This window comes from Perca fluviatilis, chromosome 6 (genome assembly GCF_010015445.1).
Source record: "Perca fluviatilis chromosome 6, GENO_Pfluv_1.0, whole genome shotgun sequence".
NCBI classification, from domain to species: Eukaryota; Metazoa; Chordata; class Actinopteri; order Perciformes; family Percidae; genus Perca; species Perca fluviatilis.
The window spans coordinates 35065361-35085523 of NC_053117.1; the positions used below are offsets into that span (position 1 = coordinate 35065361).

Genomic DNA, 20163 nt, shown 5'->3' on the forward strand with positions numbered 1-20163 from the left:
GCGTTCCCTGAGGTGTTACCTGGCGGCTCAGTGGGGCAGGGCTGCAGAGTGCAGGTCTGTTTGGCCACCGGTTTGGTGAGGGGGTCACAGCCCCGGACCAGCTCCCTGTTCTGGTAACACTTGACGTCCCTCATCCTCACACCCACACCACACGTCTTAGTGCACTGAGGACGACACAAGACCAGAAACACAGTTGTTATCCAGTACACGGCTGAAGATCAGGGAGATTTGTCTTTGTGGTCTTACTGGTGCAGAGACGCCCACTCTGCAGAGCAGAGGTGAAGTGTACTGTGCTGACCTCACCTCAGACCAGGGGGTGGTGTACCATTTGAAGCACGGCCTCTCAAAGCAGGTGTTTTCCTCCTCGGGCTTCTCGCTGCCTCCACACTCCTCATCATCGAAGGTCTGGAACTGTCCTCCACTGATGCCCACGCACAGGACGAGCCTTCGCTTCACGCCACGACCGCAGGTTGTGTTACACTACAGACAAAAACAGAAAGTTACTAGTATGTCTGATACGGGACTTTCTACATTTCAGAGAATTCTTCACAAAGCAGTTAAAGGTGCACTATGAGTTCCTGCATGACGTCTCTTCTGTTGACGTTCCAAGTAAAGCAAGCTCGCCCCTCCACCTATGTTTCCGTAACTGTCATCACTAACTGACTAACTGTCACTAACCCCCACCACCTCCCCCAACCATCTTGTCGGTGATTGCCTGGAACGTGGTGTTGTATTTTGGTGCACAGCCTGTGCCCCTAGTGTTTGTTTGACGTCTACGACCCCTGTGGTGTCTCCCAAGACCAGGCTTTTTCACAGTGTACTCAGGGGGCAGGCAGCTAGCGGATCAAGGAGAGATGCCTACGACTTGAGACACAAATTAAATCGTGCTGAAACCACGCAGGAACTCATAGTGCACCTTTAAAACAAAGTGTTTTCTCGCTGATGTGAAAGTGAAAATCGTAACCATGGAATAACTGTCCATAACATGACATGAGTGTTTCAGGTAAAGTAATAAACAGATACATCTTAATTCCGACACTGTGACAAGGCCTTACCCTCTCCCAGTCTTGGCTCAGCCAGTGTGGGGCACAGTCTCTCTCCCCACAGGGATGGATGGCCAGCGGCTTGTCCTCCGTAGAGCACTGGTTCTCAGGAACCACGCGACCCTCCGCAGCCTTACAGTACACGTGACGGACCGTCTTCCCCTGGCCGCACGACCCCGAGCACTGCGACAATGAGGGTCAAACTGGATCATCAACAGTATGCATTCCTGTTCTCTTCACTGCCTCTTTTGTCACAAAGCTCAGAGTCAAACAATGTTTGGTTGTCTCACTTCGTATTAAATAAAAACGAGACATCACTTAAAATTAAATGACACTAAGTCACATCCCGACACGTTACATCAAATAAAATCACGTGCCTACACATGTTACCAGAGATGATTATTTACTGTAGCTGAAGCTTCCAATGAAACCTCATGTTTTAATATTCATACAGAGTGGTACAACACACTACTGTAGGCAAGATAAGTACTTTTTACAGAAGCATTTGTTGTAAGTATTATATATTTTATAAACATTTGACCCACACTTGAACTAACTTGAACTTGAACTTGACTGTTTATCTACCTGTCAATAATGATGGTTTTAAAGTGAAACCAAAAGCTTGAAACAACCAGAAAACCTCTGTTTTTGGAATAACTCTTATATGTTATAAATAATGTTTATATGGTATTGTTATACGTTATCAGTGGATCTTGTGGTTAAGACAAACGCATTTCCATTCACCTCCTTTAAATAGGGGTGGAGGCGGAAATCTCAGAGACAGATATAAAAAAAAAAAAGATCTGCATTGATAGATACAACAAAAAGTTAGTAAAAAAAGTTTTTTCTTTTCTTTCTTATAATACACTTACAAGTGCTTTCAAATCAAACTGATGTACACTTTACAAGAGGAGGAGGAGTAACAACCCACCCATACAGATGCTAACAACAAACACCTCTCCATAAAATAGTGATTTACTGAAGGGCTGTTATGTTGGCACATCAAAAATGCAAAGGTGCTTGTGCTCACAGTAATTTTGTAAATAATAATATAAACTTTACTGACCCAACATTAGCTGTTTCAATAATATTTTACTTTGTGCAAAGAACATTTCACATCGTCCATGTTTGTGCCTGGTTGAACTCCATGGTTGTAAATTAGACCTGCAGGTTTCCAGACTTTGACTTTGAAAGGAACATCAGGAACTACATTTGTCTGTACAACACAATAAAAACCATAAATTCACACTGGAGTAGAAACAGCTGGAGCAGGTGAGGCGAACAACCCCTTCAAACGTTTAAAAAAGTGGAAAAACATTTTAAAATATAAGGCAAGAAAGTCAAAGTGAACTCAACAGGACTCAGGTTATACAAATTAGCTTAAAATGAAATGCCTGACTTCACTTTACTGTCTGCTACTTTGTTTTGTTTGGATACAAAGTAACTGTGTCAGTTGTCTATAATGTCTATAATGAGAGCGGCAACAAGAGCAGCTACAGGCGATAAATTCCAAAACACGTAACATGTGTTGTTATACTGTATGTGTTACTGTCTCTGTATGTCGTGTACATGGGGAGTAAAAACACTCACAGGCCCCCACTCTGACACAGTCCACTGGCGTTCGCAGGGCGGACCGGTGCAGTTTTTGACGTTTGGGGGTTTGGTCATCTGGTCGCAGGGTTGGGTCTCATCAGAGCAGCGGACATCTCGGGTCACCTGGGCTTTGCTGCCACATTTAGCAGGACACTGGATCACACAGAGACACATTTTTATAAGAAAAATGCTGTCATGTCTAAAGGTGAAGCATTGGCAGATCACTGTTGGAAAGCCAGGTTTCTCTGGAAAACTGCCAGACTTTGCAGACTGAGAACTGCTACTAGCGCTTTACTTTTACATTTGGAACTGCTCCAGTTTACCCTTATTTGGAGCCATGTTTAATCACTTTGTAAAATTTTGCTTTTAAAGAGTCTGACATCTGCTGGAAAAGACCAGAAACAAACAGATCTTGAGAATCTGAAGTGATACTGATTTACCCCATAATATATTTAATATTAATATGTATTGTTGCCTGTAGAAGGCTAGAAAACTAACTCTGCTGCTCAATTCAACCCTTATAGCTGTTGATTCTGTGCTACTGTGCCACCTGGTTTGTAGTTGATAAATTAAGGGGAAAAACATAATACATGTTTACGACTAATATTTATCTACAACACAAGTGACTGATTGTATTTGGACGTATGGCTGTTTGAACACCGCGTTGCTCCAGAGAAAAGTTCAACATTTCTGATTTCATTTCACTCTTCACTTTTCAGTTTTTTTAAACCCCTTTGGTTCAAATCACATCTAGGTTTTTATGTTGTTATCGGGTAAGTGTCTCTGGAGAATCCATCAGTTTTCAAAAATTAAATCAAACAATAATCTAATTAAAACAATTAGAATGAAGAACAAACCTAAAAGCCGAAACAAAAAACGCAGAGTCGCAAAGCATTATCAGCTGTGAACAGGCAAAGTCATGAGTAGGCTACTGTGAAGCCGTAAAACACACTTCTCTCTTTGTTTACTTGGTCCTTATGTTTTAAACGTGCTCTCAGAAGGGTAAATCATAACAGACATCTCGTACCTCGGTCCACTCTGCCACCTCCCACTGTGGGCCGCAGGCGGGGCTCTTGCAGGGTCGTCTCTCCACGGGTCTCTCCAGGTCGGCCATGGTGCAGACATCGCTGTAGACCGAGCTGTCCAGGCCCGGCGAGAGCATCTTCCAGCAGCGAACTTGGCGAAACTGGAAACCCTCCCCGCAGGTCCTCGAGCATTCGCTCCAGCTGCTCGCCTCCCATCTGAAACACCACATTAGTCCCATCTCATCATGGGTCTGTACAGGTAGCAATATACATCCTGCTCAATGTTTGAATCATTTCTGGCTCACTGAAATGTTTTTATTGTACCTGGGCTGACATTCTCTCCCAATACAGAAGTCGTGGACCGGCTCCGGTCTGGTCAGAGCGTCACAGTACATATCGTGCACCTCGACGCCGTCGTAACGAATACATGTGACGAAGGACTTTGACACTCCTGGATTGGGAGCAAGAAACAATAAGCTGAAGGAAGCAAGGCAAACCTATTTATATAGCACATTTTAAACACAAGAGACCAAAACGCAAGAAAGAAAGAAGGGGTTTTACCATCAAAGAAGTTAAGAAAAGCTAAACTAAATATTCAACCGGCAGCAGCAAAAAGTAACATTTTGAGGTTACTTTTGATGGCTAGCATATATGTACAAAGGCTGTTTTATCATAAAGCACGTAACTGTACTTTGTTTAAAAATGTGAGATTTAAATACATATATTTATTGAAATTAAATGGAATGCAGTCAATGTTGTTATTATTCACATCTGTCTGCTGTGGCCTCAAACATGATCACTCAATCAAGCGTCCTTCGGTGTAAATGCACAGAAAGATGCACCAAGTGTGCACTTCACCAAACCAGTGTCAGAGCCTTAAGTGTTACTGCAACCTGGTCTGCAGTCTGTTGGGTTTCATCAGATATTGTAGATCTTGATCATATTTTAAGAGTGTGTGTGTGTGTGTGTGTGTGTGCATGTGCATGCGTGTGTGTGTTTGCATGTACCTATAGAGCAAGTCATGCTGCATGGCTCCTGAGATGAAAGTTTCCAGCGATACATGTCAGCTGCACTCAGCTTCAGGTTCTTCTGGTAGATCCTTTGATTCCCCCTGTCACCCCACACACACACATGCAAACATGTAAACAAACATATAAGGAAAGTAAAAACTTAAGCAGTAGCTGTGGCATCATTTATCCTCGTGTCAAGTATTTAAGAGTGGAACATACCGTGCATGCAAATGTTGAGTGGAGAAGTTTGAACAGTTTCTATAGAAGCTTTTTTTTTTTACCAGTAAAATAAACTGTGGCTGCAGTAAATCCGAGCTGATTACAGCCACTGTCTCCCACAAAGGAGCAAGATTTAAAAAGACAGATTTTGAAAAGATACATTTTCAGTGAGATATTCTTTTAAGGACATTTAAGGATACCAGAGCCTGAAACACTCACACACTGAGACTGACCACAGTGTGACAGCTGATTCACAGCCTGCATCCCAGCAGACGCACTTTGTTTTTTCATCACATCACATAAAAGTCATGTGCACATTCTTGTCATAACACTGGTTGCTGCCTCTGCCTCTGCCAGACGTTTATTTGAAAATCACTTTGAGTTATTCTTCGCCGGCATCCCTCCATGTAAGCCAGACTGATTCCTGCACATTATTTTCTCCCTAGAGGTGACTACAGTCGGACAGCACACTTTCCCTCTTTGCATCACATTTTTCACTTTTCTTGCAAATAACTTGAATTATTTGACTCTAAGTGTGGCTGTACTCCCCTCTCCTCCCCCCTCCTCCCCTCTGTGCTCCTCTGCTCTCCTCATTTCCTCTCCTCTCTGTCTCTCAGAGGAAAGGGCGTGTCGGCCCCATGTTTTATAGCTGCTGGCTGCAGAACTGGTGAAGCCATGTTTGGACACAGAGGAGAGAAGCCAACATGAATTATAAATATGATGAATGGAAAACCTGCCAGGTCTACCTGTCTGTCTTACTGTCTGTACAATATCTCTACAGTACGTGTCAAACTGCTTTACTGTCTGTCTGTCTGTCTATCTCCCTGCATGTCTAGCCTAACTGCCCTACATTCTGTATATACCTGAACTCTTTCTGTCCAAGTGATTTATAGTCCACCTGTCCTATCTACCTGCCTAAAGTATCTGTCTGTCTACCTGTCTACCTGGTTTTCCACTTGTTTAGCTTGCAGCTGTCTGTCTTACTGTCTCACTTATCCTTTGCTTGCCTTCCTTGCTACTTGTTCTGCTTTCTGTCTGGCTTACCGCTTGTCTGTCTACTTTCTGTCTGATTCTTTGTCCCCTAAAGTAGCTTGCACCACTGTCTTGCCACATTCTTGCTTTTCTGTGTTGCTGTCTGTCTCTCTGCCACTCCCTCTGGTCTACATCTCTCTGAGGATATCTTCAGAGGAAAACCAGTGTTCCCGGCCCCCAGATTGCTTCTCATTCAGCCTGCAGCATACTTTTCCCTCAGCCCACAGCAGACCCGAGGGCTCGACAGTGTCTGAACATTCAGGTCCAGTGTGACCCAAACCTGAACACATTCAGTCAGGACTGAATCCAGGCGGAAGGGAATGGCTTCCTATGAGTGGACCTGCTGCGGCTCATCTTAAAACTTAATTTGAGATTCGATGTACTTGATGCTCTACCTGTGTTCTGTTTGATTACCTGGTTCTGTTGGAGCGGCTGGAGGTCCTCCCAGCGCTCTGCACTGTTTTGTTCTGGAAGGAACTGTCCCCGCTGTCGTTGCGTTTGCGACCCAGAGTAAACTCCAGCGTCTCGTTGATACCCATCAGCCCGTCTTGCTCTAGGCTGCTTAGGTCCGCCTCCGCTGGTCCCACATCTGACGGGAACAAACTGTCTCCCTCTGTCAGAAGCTGATTGGTTGAGATGTTGATGAGCAGCTCATCAGGGCCAATTCGGCCATCCAGCAGGACCCTCCAAATGAGGTTTGGGGAGTCTGGTCCTGTATCCAGGGGTCCACCAGCAGAGGCAGGGTTGGCAGTGCTGCCTGCATGGCTGCTGTTTCCTTCTGATGGATCAAAGTGGAAAGGAAAATTCAGCTTTGCTTGGAGAGCAAATTGATATCATATTCAATTAATCTGAGATGGAGCTTTTGGTCATGTTGCACTTGAGAACGTAATTTATTCAGCTCAGATTGGAAGACTTTGCAGCTGTTCTAAAGTGTCACACCTGTGCAGGAAAGAGATGGGAATTTAAAATTACAATATTTGCAGAAGATTTAAAAAAATGGTGAGTGAATAAAAAATAACCAAAAAGGAAAAAAAAAAACAACGAGAGGAGAAAGTCAGTGCTCTGGTGACTTTGTCTGGTCTGTAATATGACCTCAGCCTGTGTAGAAAGTGTTTGGTGAGCCTTTCAACCACCTCTCCATCTCTTCTCACCGGCACCCAAAGCGGTGGTGTAATGGCCTCGACAGTGAGCTGAGAGCCCACAGGAAGGCCATTACCGCCCATGTTTGTGATGCAGCCTTTTTGAAAAGGAAAAAAAACACACCAAGAAACTCTGAATTTTTCATCTGCTGCTGATCCTCTTTATGTGTCTGTACCATAAATAATGCAGCGCTCCAAAGAGCGGCTACTTTTTTTTTTACACACACACACACACACACACACACACACACACACACACACACACACACACACACACACACACACACACACACACACACACACACACACACACACACACAGAAAAAGTGAGCGAGATAGAGGATCGGCTGTAAAATCTGACCTATTTTGTGTCATCTGCCAAAAAAACACCTCACATTAGAGCCCAACCAATATATCAGCATGGACAATATTATCCTATCCCAGATATTTTGGCCTTTCATGCTTAGATTTTAGCATGGTAGGCATCAATCATTTAAGCCTCTAACCTAAAAAATTTGCAGTGGTGGAATGTGGTTCTCGTGTGGATTTAGTACTTTCACTTACAGTAAGTAAAGGATCTGACTTCTTCCTCCATCACTGGTGATTTGCTCGTTTTCCATGGTGATTGGGTGGTGCCTGCATTTTTGTATACTCATACAACACACACAGATCTAAGGTGTTACATTAGTTCTTACCTGTAAATTTTGGGGCAGCTGCTCCGTCCTGGTCGCAGTCGATGGCCGCTGTCTCCTCATACACCTCGTTGGTCTCTTGGCCTTTCTGCCCATCTCCCGGCTCCAACTGGCTCTCAGGGGCCGCCTGGTCATAAATACTGCTGTTAGGGGCCATCGGCCCCCCTACCTCAACAGAAACCTCTCCGGCTGAGGTGTCTGACCCGGTGTAGACGGGAGGAGGTGGGACGGGTGGCAGGGAGTCTCGGGAGGTATCGGTGTTCTGTGATTTATGGTGCGACGGTGCCGTTCTGGTTCCACACCTGAGTGACGAGGGAAGGGAGTCAAATCAAGGTTGGGTTAATTTATACAGATTTCTGACCAGTAACAAGGAGAGTCAACTAGGACCAAAGTCCCTCAAACTGATTTTACACTAAGGTCTGTTATTTCTGTCGATTGTATTTAAAAACCAACTCCTAAACTGTCATCTATTATAACTGGTTTCAGAACTGCCTTTAAAATGTTCTTAAAACAAAAGGTTATTTAAAAAAAATGACTTTATATTTATGAATGACCTTGATGTAGGAGAGATGTGAGCATACATTATTAAGATTATGTTTCCCCAGGACAATGTGCAGTCAGTGCAACTGTAGAACTTGGCAGGATTTATTGCAGGGTTGTTGTATTGGACTCCATTGCATGCATGCTTGTACTGGACCTGGCTTGACTGGCCACTGATAGACTATCAGCTCTACTGTATGTGAGTCTGCCACAGTTTTACAAATCACTAGATTTAAGATTATAATTCAGATTGAGAATATGCAGCTCTTTAAGGAAAGGCTGTTACATGGTGTGCATCCTGGCTTATAGGTCTGAAGATTAAAAACTCTTTAGCAGAGAATAACCAGCAGAGCTACAATGAGCGTCCAGGTAGATCTCTGTGATCCAGCATCCTGTAGAGAGATCTGTCAAACCCAGCCTGTGACATAGACTCTGTTTGGGATGAATGGCTGCTGTCAGAACACAATCAACCTGAGACACAGACTTGCCATTACGTCTGCATCGCACATCTCTACATTTACGATGATACAAACATTTTGGGCATTACTCATTTTCTAGAGGCTGAGCTGCTACACCATCACTGACCACTGTAATCACACATGAGCATCTTGTTGTATTCTTAATAGACTCTGTGCTCAATTTTATTTGCTCAAGGGTTGGCGGTCTTCACTGCTACCTCCTGAGTCAGCAGTCTTAATCAGAGTGACCTTTATTAAGTTCAAGAGTTCAGAACAGTAGCCTAAAGCTTACATTCTTGGGCTTCTTATTTTACAATTAGCTAACAAAAAATGCAGAGGCCAAAACAACAAACGTCAGTTTGTTTCTTTAATTAAAAGCTTTGGAGGAGAACCTTAGTTGAATATGACAGTAAAATGAGGAGGTACTTTGTGCAGTTCATACATGTGCATGCACATTTACTTTGGGGGTTAGCAGTCCCAGGGCAGGCAGGTGCAGGTTAGTGGTCAGATTCTTGGTGTAGATGAGTTGCATTATCAACTGGCCTTAAAAGAGTACGTCTACCAATGGAGCAGACCCAGAGATATTAATCTTTTTGCATGCATTATTATTCCTTGTCAAAACCTGGTGCCTACATTACCCACAATGCAATGCAATTGAGGGCCAACAGTTTAGTCAGAGACCGGGGTGTTATGCTTGTAGCAGCCTTTAGCCTTTGTAACTCCACACCTAGATTTTTTAAAACTTTTTTTTACTTCTCTTGAGGACATCTTTATTATCAGACTTCACTCAGCTCCCTCGGGAGACACTATACACTTTAGAATAATAAAAAATAATAATAACTATTTGTATATGACCTTTAAAAACAATAGTTACAAAGTGTCTTGACAGGAGAACCAAAAGCACATATAAATCAATACACATTTTCTACTACTTTTTGACATAAGCGGTAGTACTCCACAAGAGATTTCCATTTTGTCCTCTGTACATGAAACCACCACAGCTTGTCACAGTGAAGATACAGTGCAAGCCCACAGCAGCATATTGATGCAAAAAATGTATATTCCTAGTAAGTTTTTTTTTTACAGTTTTTAAATATTTTTTTTTGGCATTCTTCTTTTATTAGATAGCCACAGGAAACTTATTTATTGTATATAACTTATTGTGCAGTAACAGACGTAAAGTGCATTCAAATATGCCCCTTATCTCACTGCTATCCCCTGCTTATGTCATTAGTTTAGGAGATTCACTGATAGAGGGATAAAATCATTGTTATACCTATTAAGGCATCTTCTTCTGTATTTAATTGGAACTGTATAGCATCTGCCTGATGGGAGCAGTTCATATTCTGAATACAAGAAACGGGAGGAGTCCGTTAATAATTTTCTTAGCCTGTTTAACTACAATCTTCTAAAAGAGCATTTGGAGGAGAGCTTCATGATAAAGAAGCAACAGGTGAGTGTGGAGAAAGAGTTCAAGTGAGAGAGGCAGATGGAGGAAGGTTAGGTGTACCAGAATATTGATGGCCCGGTTCGATGGGGCCTTTGGCGACAATGTACTCGATCCGGTCTCATAAACATCCATGGGCCGGGCGGTACCAGAAGCGGCACCTGCTGCGTGAAAGTTCTGAGGAGTGTCCACCTTGTAGCCGCCATTAAAGAAGAAGTTGCCCGCCTGGTCGGTCACAGCTGGGGAAGAAGACCAATAGAAAACTCTGAGAGGTACAAAAACTCTGAAAACAGACTGTAGAAAGTCCTGCATTTTCTCCATCAAATTAAAACCAAACATTTCCATTTAACATGTAGAAAGACTGTTAATTGTTGCACACTTGTCCTTTGTGAGTGTGTGTGGAATCAAGGAACACACATAAATAGTTACGTGTGTTAGGAGAAGAAAATGAGGGAGTACCCACCTAGAACATCGGGCCGACTTCTTCCTCTCAATGATCTGGATGTCCCATGATCCTTCAGGGATTTGAGTGATAAAAGAGTAACCTTGATGACAGGAAAGCAAATATAAAAGTGGTCAGGGTCACCTCATGCTTTTTTTATATTTTGCCTTTTCTATTTTTAATTTAAGGTTGTTTATTTGTCCAATAAAACCTGTTCTGACCAATCCTGATGACTTTAATACTTTTAATTTCTCACTAAATATTTGTGCGTATATTAGAGATGAATCAAGTCCTACATAATAAAATAGACAAATATTTATGGGAGGACAGCCTGGGACAAATGAACCCAGAAGCTCACCCAGAGTCGTGGCCCCACGGCGGAAGTTTCCAGTGACTCTGCTGCAGCTGCTGCCGTCCCCCTGACAGACTCCACACTTATCCAAGGTGTTCGAGGAAAACAGTACTCCGTCACATCCGATTGGCTGAGCAGCAGAGTGGGAAGTGGAAGTAGAGAGTACAAAATAAAACAAAATCTCCTATAAATCGTGAATAAGTTATCAGTGATAATTTGGTAGTGATGTAGAAGCAAGCAAATACTTTCTATGATGAGATTTGATTCTTTTGGAAGGTGATCCAAAAAGATTAAGCGTGACATAAACTATTCTTTAAGGGTAGAATATTTATGAAAGTCACAAAAGAGCAGTGTGCATGTAGACTATTTAACGCATTAAATTTTGAAATCTCAATGCACTGAGGAATCCTCAGCTCAACTTGCCTGTAGTCTTTCTGGATGAACTTTTAGACTGTGTAACAGTTTATATGAATATTTTGAAACTTTACACTTCATTGCCTTGCACTGTTTGCCCGACAGCTGAAAAGCTGCTGCTTCCTCCCTGTGGTTAATACAGACTTGATGTGGTGCTTTCAGTGGTGCTGAAAACTCAAAGTAGAGTGAAACTGATTGAGGTACAAAGTAAAGAAGAAGCTGGACTCACCTCACACTTACCGTCCACACAGACGCCGCGGTAACTGCTGTACTTGCATGAAGTGCCGTCTCGTGCCGTCACCATCAGCTGCCTCTGGCCATCGGTCGTGGTGCAGTGGAGGTCGCAGGGGTTACTGGAGATGTGAACGTAGTCATCTGGAGAGGAAAACACGTCAAAGGTCACTGTCTTATAACCAATACAACTATAACACAATCTGTACTTTTACCTACATATTCTTAGTCACTGCTGTTAGAAATATATCTGTCTCTTTAGCTGCTAGATGTTCCACATTTTCACCAGCTAGTCGCTGTGTCTGTTTGCTGTTTGGTGCTGGGCAGGTACAGCAGTAGTGTACAGTGGGTTTATCAGAGCTTGTTTGCTGAAAACACTCTCCTGCTGCTGCTGCTGCTGCTGCTGCTGGAAACAAAAGATGCTGTGATACCAAAACTATGAGCTGAAAAGGGGTTAAAACAGTTGATGAGAATTCTCTGTTTTGATTAGTGGAGCTTGAGAAGTATGTTAAACTCCAGTCTCCCCGATTCTCACATTCTCCACAAATGTCTTCTTGTTGCCTTTTTCAGAATTTTCTCTCTCAGTGCAGGAACCACAGAGAGGAAAGATGAAGTTGTGAGATATCTCGTCCCTCATTCAAACTTTTGTTTTAATAACTACTTACTTACCAATAAAAGCCAACAATGTGAATCAATAAAAAACACTTCCAGATATTAATAAGAAACAGGTTTTAAAACAACACACTGTATTAACAGTTACAGTTTTAAAGTGCTCATATTTTGCTTTTTGGCTTTTCCACTTTCCTTTATTGTGTCATATATCTTTTTGTGTACGTTATAGGTTGACAAAGTGAAAAACCAAAAGTCCACCCCAAAAAGGGGACTTACCATCTCCAACAGAAAACACTTTTCTCAAACTGCTCCAAACAGCTCTACTGTAGTCCAGCCTTTACTTCAGAGACAAACGTGGTCACTTTGTAACACAAGAGATATAAGGAGGAGGTTTCTGTCACTTTGGTATGTGGGATTTTGATGGATGACCTTTTGACCTGGGGGTCAAGAGGTCACAACCTATCAGAAAGTGATTGATGCCTTCCAGGTGTGTGTGACTGGTCTGTTCTGGAAGCTTCTAGAAGGAAGGCGTGTCCCGGAAATGACGTGTGTTAAGTGCTGCAATGAGGGCGTCACAGGAAGTAGAAAAATGTTTCATTTAAATGATCCAATGAGCGTTAGAGATGAAATATCCGGATGTGTTTGAAATGATCCAGTGAGAGAAGAGGGGTGTAGCGTTAAATTTTGAGCATAAAAAGGGTTTCTTCCCCGTTTGAAACAGAGAAAGATAGGTTTTTCATTCTACACACAGCATGAATGTAAGTTTGAGTAACACTGATGCGTTTGAAATGAGCCAATGACCAAGAATTAAATCAAGTATCTTTACACTCTTTGGAGCAGAGAGCAGAACGTGTGTAAGGCAGGGTTGTAAAATAGGAATATGTAAGGCTCCTCTTACAACAGGCCAAGTAAGTGGTTGTAATAAGCGTGAATGGGCCTAAGCCCAAAGGTCAATGCATTTCTACCCACACTCACGCACACACACACACACACACACACTCACACTCACACACACTCACACACACACACACACACACACAAACAGCCACAGTTCATGTTGTCAGTACATGTTGATCGTATGTCTGTGCATGCTTAGCTCTAGTCCATATGTCTGGCTGTCCTGCGTCCTCCGCTGCTCCTACTCATCTGGCTGTGCCTTCTCGTTCTGGCCGGGGATCGGTGTTCACTCCCTTTTCCCAACATACCCCTTTTCCCACGCCTCTTTTTCCCATGCCCACAGCAACACTCTACCAGAAATTGCGTTTTCAATTCAAATAAACGAACCAGTGAGAAGTAGTAAAAAAAAACATTTTCAACAGATCACACAAAACCACAAATGGCATTTGAAAATTTAAAAACATTTTTTTTTTTTTTTTTTTTAATTTTTAGTGTTTTTTTTTACTTAGTCACATTTATTTTTGTTTACGGTCAAAATGACCGCCATAGAAAAAAAAAAGTATAATATTCATCCATACACACACTCCTACAACTTTCCTGTGCTTGTGTGCCATTATACACATGAAACACCGCCACACAAACAGACACAGTTCATGTTGTCACGTACATGTTGTCATGTTGCCGCGTGCATGTGAGCCACTAATGTTCGCACACATATGCATATGAATTTTAATTTGTGAATACATTTGTATCATTTAAATGTAACCACATTGACTTAAAAGATTGTTTGTGTTTAATGTGGTGAAAGATGCAAACAAAAATTAAAAAAAAAAAGTATGCTTTTGTATTTATACAAAATGCAACCTGAACCAAATATGTTTCTTTGTAAAACGCCCAGGCGTTAAAGTAAATAGTTCTAACTTGAAGTTATATGACTTCACCCGGATGCATTTATGTTTTAGAGACGTTGCGTTGTAATTCAGAATTAAAACAATGTCGCCAAAATGTAAGTCTTACAGGCAAGATATGGTATGTTCAACATGAATTTGTGAATACAAAACTTATTTTGTATAATTTTAATGTAACTAGCACATTTGACAAAAAAAAAAAATGTGTTTAATGTGGTGAAAGATGTCAATTTAAAAAAGATCAGTACTTCCTTAAGTATTTACGACCCTCATAAAACTGAATTCAAAGAAAACAACAGTGTTTTTTTGTTTGTGTTTTTACCACGCATCGAACGGCTTCCATACCACACCTTTTTTTCCAGAAGTTTCCAAACTACGCCCGTTCAGAATTTTCCTAACCACACCCCCTTACAATAGTATAAAGACTGAAGCAGACAGCGACAGAACATGCCACAGATGCGTTTGAAATGAGGGCCTGAGTAAGAATTAAATCAAGTATCTTTACACTATTTGGAGCAGAATGTGGAGAGAGAGAGAGAAAAGAGAGAGAGAGAGAGATTCCCCGTTTTACCCTACGAAGACACACATGTCCAAACAAGTATCCACCGTCTAACGATTTTGAATGTGGCCTCACACAGAGTATCTTACCATGGAAAGTCTTACCCGAAAAAGACTCAGCTACATAGAGGCCAGTAACATGGCCAGAGTGAACTACGTGGCCGATGTTCTGTTGCACCAGAGATGATATCAGGTGAAGAGTTGGAGTACATCCAGGCTATGAGAGGCACTTTCGGGACAGGGCTAGGGCCTTGATCGACCATGCAAGGAAGAAGGGCAACGGGTGTTTGTAAGACGTTTATGGAAACCTGGGAGGACAACGACAACCACAACGTCTTCTGTGGCTCGTCCGCAGCATCCGAGGTGTCCGGAGAGATACTTGCCATCTTGGACGATCCCGGCACTGAGGATTTTGTGGGACTCAAGTATTTCCTGCGCGACATACAAGTGTTTGGTCGAAGGCCCATTGCTCGAGCCGTTTTGGATCGCCTGACTCATAGAACCCAGATAGCAGATGCAATCGCCCCGCGCTGCGCAACGATAAAGCCCGGCCGGTCTTGATCATCCTGCTGAAGCGCATACACCGTAATGACCTGGTGGAAAGGATCCCTAGCGGCACCCGTGACGGTGGCCAAACGTCAAATCAGTCAAACGTCAAATTTGCTGAATATCGCAACGCTATCCAAGGAAATGCAGCTGATGTCAGGGAGAATGTGTGCCATACACTCGGGGACCTCGACGCTGACACCATGACAAGATTCATATGGACCCTGCATCTCCCAAGCAGCAAGTCTGAATGTGTCACGAGTGTCAGTGACCTTGTAAAAGCATCCACAGAGCATGTAAATCATGACACGTTCATATACGTGGAAACCGTACATGCATCGCTGTGTAGGGGTTGGGGAGAAATGACTTAGCCCAAAGGTTGGAGATGCATATAGCGAGGCTCGGTGTCTGAACCTCGTGTGGCTGCCGTTCTGGCCCGATGTTCCTCCCCTTTTCCCCAACACACCCCTTTTTCCCATGCTCCAACACTCTATACCAGTAATAGCGTTTTCATTTCAAATAAGCGAACCAGTGAGAAATCAAAGACGCGTGCACATCACGCAGCTGTGCCTCTAGCGGCCGAATCTGGGAGCGCATCTCGCAGTTGTGATGACGTCGCGGCCATACTGCGTAGGGTGGGGTTACCTCTCCTGACGTGATGATGTATTTACATTTGTAAAGGTGTTAAAAACGCCTGATAGACCAATGGTTAGCTTGTAAATGTGAGGGCTATTGTTGGGGGTGTTAAATCGTCATGCAGGGCGTGGCTTGTAGGATTTAAAAGTCTTGGTTTCATGCTGGCTGCTCACTTTTTACCTGCAGTTTTTAACTAGCTCGTTTTTTTCTCACCCTTCAACAAAACCAGCTGTGGATTTTCTTTTTTAATTCTTTTGGTGAAAACAAGAGGAATCGTTTTTCAGCCATGTCTATCCACACATTTGGACAACAATCAGGATCATCTGATGTTGAAGAATGTGAGACAGCTAGAGTAGGACCCCCTACCTTTGCTCTGTACACTAACCCCCGAAAAGAGTCATGGGGAGGTGGAGAGACTGGAACACTATTTGGCTTGCGACAGGCCCCTCGAAAAGAGGCATCAGACGACCACGATGCTAATACTGGAACAACATGCGGTTTGAGCCAGGCTCCCAGAAAGAAGCGATTCCGTCCAGAGATCTTTCCTACAAGCATGACTGAATCGTGTACATCTGATCTAGAATATGTCGGTGTCAATGGATACAGATATTCAATTCGATACAGTGCAGGATACGTGACATTAGCTGTTTACACTAGTGTTGCTGTCGAACTTTCTGGCAAAGCCAAAACAGCCTGTACAATCTCTGTGAAAGACTGGAGCCTTTTTCGTGAGGTTGTCTGCCCAGACCTTGAAAATCCTGGCTTACCTGAGCTAGTGTATGTTTGTCAATGGGACAGTAGCATTGGAGCCAGTGTCTATCGTGTGGAAGCAGACCGTTTCACTAGACCTACAGAGGATTTTATTTTCCTTAGCGTATGCAGCGAAAGGGAGAAGTTAGTTGCAGCCCGTGGTCCTGAAGAATGGAAGTTAAAACCATACCCTGTTTCTAACGAGGAATACAACAAATGGTTTAAAAACGTCTTCTTTATACCAATGGTGTGACTGGGAGATTTTGAAGAAACAGTTTGATACCATTGACTATGTCATCAGAAGAGACAAAATAAGGAGTTCGTATGAAAACATGAGAAAAAGATTGATATTTGGGGATGCTGACCAACAGTCTCTTGCCCCTGCCACGGAGCCTCTATAGACCTAAAATCGTGAGACACAAAGAACTAGCAAAACGGGTGGGTCTAATTTTTTATGAGCTAATTATTTGCCAAAATAGTTAAAATGCTTTTTTTATTGCGCGGATTGTAATGTGTGATGTTTTTTTTCTTCCCAGAGGATCTGGAGTGGTGTCATCCGTCCCCGGAACGCCGCTTAACACCCCGTGATTTATTTGCAGCACTGACGGCAACCGGCTCTCCTAAACCCCTTTTTCATCATCATCATCGGCACCCTCCAACGCCGAACACTTTCTTAGTATTTGGTAGGATTACCTGTTTCACTTGGGCCAAACGTTTTTGGGTATCCTTCCACAAGCTTTCTACAATAGTTTGCTGGAATTTTGGCCCACTCCTCTTGACAGAACTGGTGTAACTGGGTCAGGTTTGTAGGCCTTCTTGCTTGCACTTTCGCCTTTTCAGTGCCGCCCACAAATGTTCTATGGGATTGAGATCAGGGCTTTGTGATGGCCACTCCAATACCTTGACTTTGTTGTCCACTTTGTAACTAATTTGAGGTATGCTTGGGGGTCAGTGTCCATTTGGAAGACCCATTTGTTCCAAGCTTTAACTTCCTGGCTGATGTCTTCGAGATGTTGCTTCAATATATCCACAACATTTTCTTTTCTTTCTCATGAGGCCATCTATTTTGTGAAGTGCACCAGTTCCTAATGCAGCAAAGCAACCCCATAACATTATACTACCACCCCCATACTTCACACTTGGGATGGTGTTCTGAGGATTCAAAGCTTGCCCTTTTTCTTCCAATATACCGTTTATCATTATGGCCGAACAGTTCAATCTTTGTTTCGTCAGACCACAGGACTCCAGAAATTAAGATTTTTGTCCACATGTCTGGCTTTTTTATGGTGGTTTTGAAGTGATGGCTTTCTTCTCCCAGAGTAACCTTTTAGCTCATGGTGGTACAGGACTTGTTTTACTGTGGACACGGTCTTACCAGTTTCAGCTAGCATCTTCACAAGGTCTTTTGCTGTTGTCCTGGGATTGATTCGCACATTTCACACCAAAAAACCTTCCTCTCTGGGATTCAGAATCGGTCTCCTTCCTGAGCGGTATGATGGTTGTACATTCCCATGTTTTTTATACTTGCATATTATTGTCTGAACAGATGAACGTGGGACCTTCAGGCATCTGGAAATTGTACCCAAGGATGAGCCACACTTGTAGATGTCCACAATCATTTTCCTGATGTCTTGATTGATTTCTCTTAATTTTCCCATGATGTCAAAGAAAGAGGCTCTGTGTTTGAGGTGTGCCTTTATATGCATCCCCTGGCGTGCCACCAATTAACTCAAATGGAGATCTAAAACAGAAAAAGTTTACTCTGATTTCATGTATGACAGTAAAGAAATAAAAGTTTACTGATAAGTTTTCTGAAGTGTATGTAAATATCTGGTTTCAACTGTATATCAATAAATCATATGTTTTGCTATGTTAAGATGTGTGATGGTTTTTCAAGCTTCATGCTCCACATATACGCTATCTATAAACGACTAAGCTAAGATGAATTTACAAATTTTGTTATTAAAGTACTGTTTATGCATATTTTCATTCTACATGGATTAAATCTGTAAATTAAACCTTTATTTAATTTATTTGTTGCAAAGTCCCCACTAATCACGATGGAATTTGTGTGAATTATGTAAATAACATGCAAATGAGGTCCAACCAACCATGTTAACTCAGTTTTTTACAAGTCCCCATATAGGATGGGGGAAGTCATTACTTATCAATTCAGATGTTTGAAGGTATAAGCTAACAAAGCTATGCTGAGTATACTTGATTTTTTTCATACGTCTAGCACCTTTAGAAAGGTGGCCCCCACAAGTGATGGTTATAAAGTGTTGGTCCCTCATAAAACATATAAATGAGTGTGTGTGTGTGTGTGTGTGTGTGTGTGTGTGTGTGTGTGTGTGTGTGTGTGTGTGTGTGTGTGTGTGTGTGTGTGTAGTGTGTGTGTGTGTGTGTAAGCGTGCAGAGCAGAGTTTGACCTTAGCTGACAACTGCAAGCTAGAGGCCCTTGCTCTGTTAAAGGTAGAAACTAGTCTACTCCAAGAGAGATCTTCCAACATTGATAGATGTTGTAGATAGAAAAAAAGACAATTAAAATAATCTAGCACTCAGGTTGAAATGCAGATAACATGAGACCAGGGTTACTTACTTATACTTATTATTAAATACTTCAAGATAGTACTACTTACTTTTAACGTTGGTGTTTTACAAAAAAAAAAAAAAAAAACAGGACAGGGTGCAAAGTTGAATCTCATCTTACATTTTTATACATATTGTGTACGTCCAAGGAGAATACAATATCATTTTAAAAAGCTGTATTAATACAAAAATGTCACAAGCACTTTGTTTTTTAACACTGGTAATGTTTGTAAATAATAAGTAAAATCCATAGTACGAAGCTCTGAGCTCAGGTTGAAATGCAGATAACATAAGACCAGAGTAAAATGCAAAAGTAGTACTACTTACTTTAACGCTGATCGCTTTTACAAAGAAAGAAATTTTGGGGCAACGTTGAATCTCATCTTACATTTGTTTTAACACTGATCACATAAGGTTTAAAATGTTTAATGTTTGTATATTTATTATAATTAGCTAAACTACTACTACTACTACTACTACTCTTTTTAAAGCGACATCTTTCACCACATTAAACACATCCAATCTTTTTTTTTAAGCGAATGTTAGTTATATTAAAATTATACAAAATCATTTTGTATTCATGAATTCATATTCATGTTGATCATACCATATCTTGTCTGTGAGACTTACATTTTGGCGATGTGTTAATTCTGTATTGGGAAATTAACGAGCACTATTCAGCTAAAACATAAATGCATCTGGTGAAGTTTTTATTGAATTTTCAGTACTATTGTAACAGCAGACAGTTGCCTCAATTTGTGAGTGATATATGGAAAAAACACCATAAACATAACATAAAAATAAAATAAATCGTAAAAAGGGGAGAAACAAGAGGAAAGTGGTGATACAAAAATAGAAATAAAATGTATACATTTCAAGTCATCTTTATCCACTAATGAGTCCAAGCTGCAATGTCCTTATGCTTTATTTAAGTAAAATGTCCACTTCTACAATCTTTTGGCACCTTTTCTCAGACCCTAGTTCAACCTTTCCATTTCCCTTATTTCATGTATGACCTCAAACTATTGTT

The 20163-nt window shown here is 41.9% G+C and overlaps 1 protein-coding gene across 1 annotated transcript in view; it reads right to left on the bottom strand.

Moving 5' to 3' along the window:
* adamtsl2 (ADAMTS-like 2) overlaps nucleotides 1–20163 on the bottom strand; it is a 47006-nt gene that overhangs the window by 3363 nt on the left and 23480 nt on the right. The window contains 12 exon segments of the mRNA XM_039804039.1: nucleotides 20–164; nucleotides 304–480; nucleotides 1056–1226; nucleotides 2634–2789; nucleotides 3664–3877; nucleotides 3986–4112; nucleotides 4669–4772; nucleotides 6337–6700; nucleotides 7757–8015; nucleotides 10262–10437; nucleotides 10999–11122; nucleotides 11636–11781. Of these exon segments, the coding sequence (XP_039659973.1) occupies nucleotides 20–164; nucleotides 304–480; nucleotides 1056–1226; nucleotides 2634–2789; nucleotides 3664–3877; nucleotides 3986–4112; nucleotides 4669–4772; nucleotides 6337–6700; nucleotides 7757–8015; nucleotides 10262–10437; nucleotides 10999–11122; nucleotides 11636–11781 (2163 nt within the window).